The sequence below is a fragment of the Amphibalanus amphitrite genome, unplaced genomic scaffold, assembly GCF_019059575.1.
Source record: "Amphibalanus amphitrite isolate SeventyFive unplaced genomic scaffold, NRLGWU_Aamphi_draft 002153F_arrow, whole genome shotgun sequence".
Taxonomy (NCBI): Eukaryota; Metazoa; Arthropoda; class Thecostraca; order Balanomorpha; family Balanidae; genus Amphibalanus; species Amphibalanus amphitrite.
The window spans coordinates 51,080-59,510 of NW_024883646.1; the positions used below are offsets into that span (position 1 = coordinate 51,080).

Below are 8,431 nucleotides of genomic sequence, written 5' to 3' on the forward strand. Positions count from 1 at the left end.
CATCCTCGCCGCTGTCGGCACCGTCGCATCGGGGGACGCGTCGGATGTCACGGCCGACAGACACCTCACGGCACGACACGGGACCTGACACGACACGGGGACACGACACGGAACGGAGACATGGCACGAGACGGGGACATGGTGGCGAGACATGGCATCAGTCATCACACGGTGGAAGAGCACGTTTTCACATTCCTAAGAGCTGGGATGATATGGCGCGCAATGGCGTGCGTCGTCGTTCCTACTATGTTTCAGTTTTTACAGAGCTTGTTTTTGTCAAGTTCAATTATGCAATTACGTATTACGTAATATCCAAAGCACATTTTCAAGTTAATTTTAGGCAACTTTGGCAAGTAAATCAATATAAATTTGAATGTTAGTTTCAAGTCAATAATTTTCGATACCTTGTAAGCATTGTTTCTTTTCCCGATAAAAATTGTTTTGTGTTCCTTTCATGCACAGAAGCTGATATAGGTCAATAGGTCTTTCGAATACAAACACAGTCGTTAAGGTGCGCGGTAGCCAAACGAGCATCCCATAGGAATTGCCTGGTGATGTATGCGCATTTTCCGAATGACGTATACGCCAGCCGGAATGCAGTGTTGTAGCGATGTGCACTAAAACTATCCTAATGCTTGTATTCGCCATAGTGTTTACATGCCGGCCAAAAAAAGACCGTCACGCGCAATGAAGATATTTTGAAAGACATTGTAGTTAACATTTGTGCGTATAGCATTATGCGTGACAAAGACGTTTTGTCGAAAGTGATATATTGCATGGTTAATCAATGAATCAATCAGGCTACCAATCAACAGTATCTAAACGCACGATACCTTACAACGTATTTCAGCGTTCTGCGTCGACGTAATTCACCGCAGGTTTTCCATTTGAACCCGTGCAAATAGCGGGTGAGTCTGGATTTCACATCGTGCCATTCTCAGCAGCCCCTTCAATCGAAGGGGTTTACAACCCCCACCCCACATCCCAGTCAATATCGCTGCCCGGGTCACTGAACCTGGCCAATTACCGAGGCGATATATTCCCAGACTGGGGGCCAGCGATGCCACTTCGCATGCGGGTCGATAGCGTAAATGCGCTTATCAACAGCTGGGTGGCAGGCTAGACGCCGGTGAAGGAAATTCGGGGTGATGCTAATTGCTCGTTTCAGACCTTGTTAAGGATAATTCAGATTGAAAAAAGTGGAGTGAGTCTTCTTATTCTGGTTGCGTGCTGCGAAGACAGAATGTTTCATTTCAACACGTCTACACAGTTTACCATGTCTGGGCCCTTGAAAGTTTGATGTACGATAGACAAAAGATAAACCGTCCTTATAACTCGATTTACCTTTCTTACAACGTGCGTTTCGAGCATAGCCGTTGTAAAATGTCGTTGAATATAGCACCTTTGCTTAGACAAACTAATTCCTATTCCAGCTCAATGTTCAGACATTTTGAAGATCATGGACAGGATGTTAAAAATCCTCCCTCCCAGTCCCTCTACTCCTTCTACAATCCTACTCATAGGATCCTACTCATAAGATTGTATAACAGCCTCACAGGGTCACCGAAATAAATTTCAGTTAAATTGGACTTACTTGAAACTTTTCTCGACTGCGTGCACTACGAATTTAATAAGCATGTTTTGAAACTTTTAATGGGTGTTTTGTGGAATGTGGATAGTTTCTGAACTAATGAATGTTTTGAACATATTTCTAGCTGACATACCATACACCAGACCAAACATAAGTACCAACTGACCAAAACATAGGGATGATTTTGGACTCACATTGTGCAAACATGTTCCACGAGCGACTAACCACCAGCGCCTCTGACTGATGCGCGATAAACAGAGCGTGAATATCGACTCCACGGCTCATTATTGTCAGTATATCGAGTCCTCGTGTCAGCGGGGTGACTAATTATTTAGGGACAGCGCTGAGGGCCGGCGCCGACCCGATCAGATATGAGGGTGGGGAGTCCAGACATTGGCTTCGATCTGGATTCCTGTGGTTCTAGGAAAAGATCCGATGCATGTTTCCCATGATCCGATGCAAAGATTCGATGCATCACACATGTTTTGCACATTTTCAACAACAATATAATAGTGACTCTATGTTGCGGATAATTTATATTCACCAGCGAGAACAACGGGAAAACGATGACCATTACTCACCAATTGATTGACCGTGTCTAATCCGTGTACCCGTGTGTTTAATCCGTGTAATTAGGTGTGTGTATGCTAACGATACGTGAGCTTACCCGTTTGCTCTCGCCTCTCACCCTCAGGTATTTGAAGGCTCCATAGCCGTATCTAGGTTATTCACCTTCACCTTAGTCATCAACTGGAGAACAGTCTCTACTGACCAAAAGTCGTCTGAGGGTCGCGAGACCATCCGAGGTCAACTGAGCCCATCATGGCGACAGGCCATGTGGCAAAACTTTGGCTGGTGGCTCTGCTGGTAGCAGGTGAGTCATCCACTTATTGCATGCATCATTATATAAGCTGGAACACTATGTACTGTGTGGTGTGACCACCTGACGATAATCTCATGCAGTATTTGCATGCTTTTTATACCATACCCTATCCAGCTTCGATCGCTTCTAACCGGATATAAAAGCACGATAGCTCCGATGAGATTCCTTGCAGTTGTGGTGTCACTTGATTTGATGTTGCTTCAGGGCTTAGTTCCTTTTGCTGTAGAAAGTTCTTCTATGCCGCAATTTAACTCATTTGAAGCTAACCGGAATGTATAGCGTTATATAACAATGATGCTACGCCTTGACGGCTACGAAGTAGTTTTGCTAGCGTCGTACAACTATGGGACTAATTCTACTGTCTTGGCTTTGGTAAAATAGCAAAGCAACCAATTCCTCTAACAAGTTATAAATTTCACATACGTTTTGCCTCGTGTTAAATTCCTAATTCTCATTGTGGCATACTTGAATCAAGCCTGCATGTGCTGTGTGCAGAGTGCAGACCACGTGCATGCCTTTTCCATGGCCTGAACATTTGCTGACTATTTTATTCAGGATCTAGCCAGGGAGTTATTTCGCTCCGTCTTCCAGTTACCGTTTTGATTTATTAATTGGATTCAGTTGCAGCCACATTGCATAACGACACGACAATGCAAAGGGCTTCTAAAAGGAGACATTGTTAGAAGGAAAGCTCTGTTTTTCGGCTGTATCTTCTCATCCGGTGATGTTTGTGGGAACAGGCTCAATTACGATCTTACAGCAGGTTCCATTTCTTCACAAAGCAAGATAGATTATGAAACACATGTTTTACGTAAATGTCCCTTTTACGAAAATAAAGGATCCACTCTCAACAAAAAAAAAACGCTTTCTTAAGGCCGCCCCACACTGGACCTCGCATGCGGGTTGCGAGTTTGCGGGTTCTGAGTTTGCGGGCATAATACTAATCCATAGAGTGATTAGACCGTTCCCTTATGGTAGGTAACTTTATGAATGTAATGAAGCCCGTACACCTTCAGAAAATTACATATAGTACCAATAGTAATTACATATAGTACCGCAATACCAGCGCAACGAACTAAAATTCGACTCCAATGAAAAACCCGCCAACCTCGCAGAACTCGCACACCTCGCAGCGAAGAAAATCGAAAGTTGACTCAAAATCAACTTTTGGAATGCGATGCAAGGTGGCTCGCAAGCTAAAAACATGCGGACTCGCTTGTTAGATGGTAGTGTGGGTCACTCAGCCTTAGATTGTATCATTTGATTCTGAGGAAACCCGAAATCCCAAAAACTCGCAACCCGCATGCGAGTTCCAATGTTGGGCGGCCTTTATATTTATATTTGTTTTCTGTTTTTGCTTCAAATGTTTTATCGTGTTTTCATGAACCAGTTATTCCTGTCATTTTTTTCAGTTGCGCTGTCTCCGACAGTCACCGCTGCCACGACAGCCGCTGCTGGCACGGAGACGACTGCCAAAACTGACGCTGCAGATGACAGCATGGCAGCCGATGGCGCCGTGGAGAAAACCACCGCGGCGCCTCAGGTCGACCCAGCTCCTGAAGATGGCCCCATGGACGACCAAGACGAGGACGAAGACGACCCTCCCACCGGCGTCGGAGCCGCAGCTGATGCCGGAGCCTCCGTGGGAGATGATGTCGAAGAATCCGTTGAAGAGGACGATGAAGAGGAAGAAGAGAAGGCGGGGACGGGGAAGCGGTCGGTGCAGGACACGCTGAACATCGTCAGGGGGAAAGCGAGCTCGACCTGGGAAGCCACGCAGAAGAAGCTGAAAGATATGTTTGAGGAAAACAAGGAGAAATTCAAGAACACCGTAGGTGAGTTCCTACCTGATCGTTTTGATGCAATACAGACAAAAAAAGAAATATAGATACCCTAAGGCTTAGATAAAAGTGATATGCCGTGCTGCTCTAACTTTTTGGAGAAGCCGTTTGCACTTCTTCGTCAAATGCAAGACGAATTGCAATCGCGATTGATATAAGAAGCTTGAATGTGCTTGGCCTGCATAACTGCCACGCAACAGTTTTTTCGGGATGACAGCACAGTGGTATTTGGCTGCTTCGGAATAAGATTTGATGGGGGGGGGGGGCTATATTGCAGAGCCAGGTTGAAACGAGGGCCAAACATTTTGACGTCTACGACCTACGTTCCAGTCCCTACTAATGTTCGTTTGAACGTTATACGCTGCATAATTACTTAGAACAATTAGCACAGATTCGTCAATTACTATCACTGCAAATATTTTCAATCATGTTGAGTGCCTATGTGCTTTTTGCAGGACTCCAGTGACCGACATAGTTCATTTCATAGCACGCTCTTTAGTAGCACACGGCCTTTCAGCTAATGAATGGGCATAGACCTGGCGACCTATTCATTGAATATGCCAATGCCTATGGGCTATGACGCACCGGCCAGAAGGGCATCGTCCATGGGTGCTTTGAAGTCCACCGTCAATACAAATGAGCTTGGACTTGAGTGCCAATAACTGCAAGGCTCTACTGCCCACATCTTATGGCTCGAAAGGCCGTGTTCTATTGACCTTCAACCCACACTGTTGGCTACTTTAGCCGTGCATGTTTTTTTCGCATAAAAAGTGACCCAGCGTGGCAAATGTTTTAGTAGGCATTCTCGTGATTGCTTCAATTCTACACATTTCCTGACAATGTAATTACCCTGTTCCCTAACCCTCATTGCTAACCCTTAGTGCAAGCCGTGCACCAAAGTCTCCTAGTGCTAGCTTTCCATGGCTGGTCCTGGTCTTCCTCTGTCTTTAGTACATAGTACGGTCACTTTTTTTCTAACTGGGATAATGAACGTTTTGCCTAGTTCTTTTATTGGCGCGTGCTGCACGAAATCCCCTCCGGCTTGCAAAATTGCTGAGTCAAGGATGATCGAACGCATGTCGATCGGTGTTCTAGCCTACGCCCCCGAGGACAGCTCAGTCGTTTAGGTACATATAGCACGGTCAAGAGCTCAGACTGAGATGGCTTATACTTCCCTCCACAAACGGCAAACTATGCCATAAGACGTGGCTGGCGCTCGAAAGCTATAACACAAATGTTACAGCTCAGTTCAGCGGAATCATAACAATGTTTTCCCAGATTTGAATTATAAAAAATGATCTTACATCGCGAATAATTAAAATCATAGCACAGCAACGGGTGGTTATAAGCCTGTTTACAAGCAATAGCTCTCTAATCTAATTTAATCAGCCTCAAAATATGTATTGCCATCCTTTCCTATCCCATAGCAACAAACAATTTTTCGTACAAACTTGTACGAAAAATTGAAACTTGTGTATAAACTTTTTCTTAGCATTACATCTGGTAGTTTTTTTTTTTGCCGATTATGGTGAAGCGTTCAGCCTATATACAGTCGGAGGCAGAGTGAAAGAGCACTCGCAAGCCTGCGCCAGTAGTACAAAAGGTCATTCCAAACCTATAGAAGCCTATCGAACCGAGCATTTGCATGGCTTTGAACGATGTTTCTTCAATCGCTTTGAAGTTTTTTTTTGCCTCTGATATCCACATCAAAAGTGGCTATTCGACGGTGTAGCCTGAACACAAACAACAGACCCGCAGGCGCCATTCATGAGCCCTCTCTCCTCCCCTCCCACTCTACCCAGACGGACAGAGAGCCGTCACGCCGCTGACAACCCCAATGTGTCACCATGCCACTATCCGTGACCAGCCCCGGTCCGGCGCGTCGAATCGCCTAATGAATAGGACCGGCCGTACCAGCCCCCCCCCCCCTCCGCCGAACCCCCCCCCACTTCCGGAGGTCAGGAGACAGGTGTGGGGGAGGGGAGGGGGCGTGCAAAGAGGGACGTGGGCTCCTGGTACCAGTTCATGCACACAAGGTCTTGTCACACGAAAATGGCGGCAAGACAGAGGCTATTGTTGGTGTTTCGCCATGTCGACTATTGATGGTGTTGTGTGGAGGATGACGAAAAAAATGTAACCTCGTGGGTGGTGCTTTAGCGTAATAATCACACTGGAAAATATCATAGAAGTTATTGATTCCTCCTGCAGTTAGAACGGTGTCGAACTGGAAAGTTAACTCAATCGTTACGTAGGTAATGATAGGGTATTGGGTGGCTCACATCAGCGAGAGCCTCAGCCACCAATGAGTTTACTTGCCATCGATGTTGGCGACGATATTTGTATAATCTGTAATAAGACCCAATATTATCCAAAAGTCGAGTAAACGGACATTATTTTGCAATGACGACGGCGGCTAACAGCCACGCAAAATACTTCTTCAGATAGACAGGATTTTGCTATGTCATTGGCGTAGCTCAGTTTTGCGATTGCTCATAGACCAGCAGATATTAGCCCTCCAATATGCTTCCCAGCTGAGTCCGAATTGTTATATGTCGGCGTAGCGATTTATATTAGTCACAGTCACGCCTTGTCACATGAATTCTCTGACTATATATCATGTGACGACCGATAGTCTTCGGTCACACGCTGCTGTCTCAAACAGATGTCTTCAGACACAACAGATGTCCCGTCGCCGCCGCGGCCGGGGTCGATCATGTCGCTTGGAGCACTGTGACGTCACTGAGCCCACCAGTGACGTCACTGTTTAACTCCCGCCCACTGTCCACAACAGAAAGCGTCCATGGATACGGTAGTCGATAACATTAGTGAAGTCGATTGTTAGAACCATTGGGCCGCGTGAGGCTGCTGGTTTTTCGTTGATAATTTAGGAACGAAACCCTAAAATTTCATTTTATTAGAGAGAGAGAGAGAGAGAAAGAGAGAGAGAGAGAGAGAGAGAGAGAGAGAGAGAGAGAGAGAGAGAGAGAGAGAGAGAGAGAGAGAGAGAGAGAGAGAGAGAGAGAGAGAGAGGAGAGAGAGAGAGAGAGAGAGAGAGAGAGAGAGAGAGAGAGAGATGCTTGTATATTATCATGATTGGTTGCTGGGTGTGACGTTAGGTTAGTTTTAGGTTTGTCAGGCGACAAGTTTGTGGCAATGGCCATCATTCATTCATAATCATCATTCTTTATAATGTTGGACAAGGACAAACCATTACATAAAACGTGCCCCAATAAATGTGTCCACGTTAAAAAAGCATTACATAAAACAGCTGTACATATGTATTTAGTATGTCTGGCAATCTGTGTCTGTAGGAGTGACGCTAATAATCCGTTTCCCCTCTACCCAATGCAGCTGGATGGCCAGATAAGTAAGTTTTGGCTTGATAAACGCCGAAAAGTCCTTGCTTCTTCATGGAAAACAGCGTCAGCAAATGTCATGCACTGCCAGGCAGATCACCGGTGCACTGATATTCCATAAATTTGATATAATGCCTCGTTTTTCCTCACTTAGCTGGATTTGTCACTAATCTGCCATCGTACCGCAAAAATTACTGTATCCGACAAATATTGGGTGTATACTGTATAGTGTATACTGCATCTGCTAGGAAACAATTGTTTTATCACGGTATGCCTATTTGAACTCAGCTATCATTTTCAGAGTCAAGAATAAGTTCAGCAAACTACCTGAGGATGTCAAAACTAAAATTTTCGGCGGAAACGTAAAAGGTCTCACTAAAGAAGAGATCAGCCAGCTCAACAAGGGTCAGCTCCGGATGCTGATGCCTGTAAGTTATCTCTCTTTGATGTGGAGTGAGCTGTTGTGGTGTTGCCGGGCTTGTCAGGCGATTGGCTAGCCCAGAACTTTTGCCATAGTTTCACCTGATTTGAAATTACAATGGTCACTTTTGGCACTGCTCGCTGCAAATATCGCTCATTTGATTTCGCATTTGTGAAAAATATCACTGTAAGTGATGTAAAAGACAGCGACAGCGGTGCTTATCTTTTTCCAACAGAGGAACAACCTAGCTGGTTGAATCAAACCATCCAAGAGAAGTGTTGAGCGTTTCAAGGCTCTTAAACGACGGCCAGAGCATGCGCCGCGTGCTGGAAACGATGA

The 8,431-nt window shown here is 45.4% G+C and overlaps 1 protein-coding gene across 1 annotated transcript; it reads left to right on the forward strand.

Moving 5' to 3' along the window:
* Nucleotides 1-2,348: 2,348 nt before the first annotated feature.
* On the forward strand, nucleotides 2,349-8,099 carry LOC122376471 (ATP-dependent RNA helicase dbp-8-like; the record flags this gene model as incomplete). Its single annotated transcript, XM_043356351.1, has 4 exons — nucleotides 2,349-2,465; nucleotides 3,887-4,309; nucleotides 7,667-7,682; nucleotides 7,973-8,099. Coding segments are annotated over exons 1-4 (618 nt in total), but the record flags the coding sequence as incomplete, so codon positions are not given.
* Between the last annotated feature and the right edge of the window lie 332 nt (nucleotides 8,100-8,431).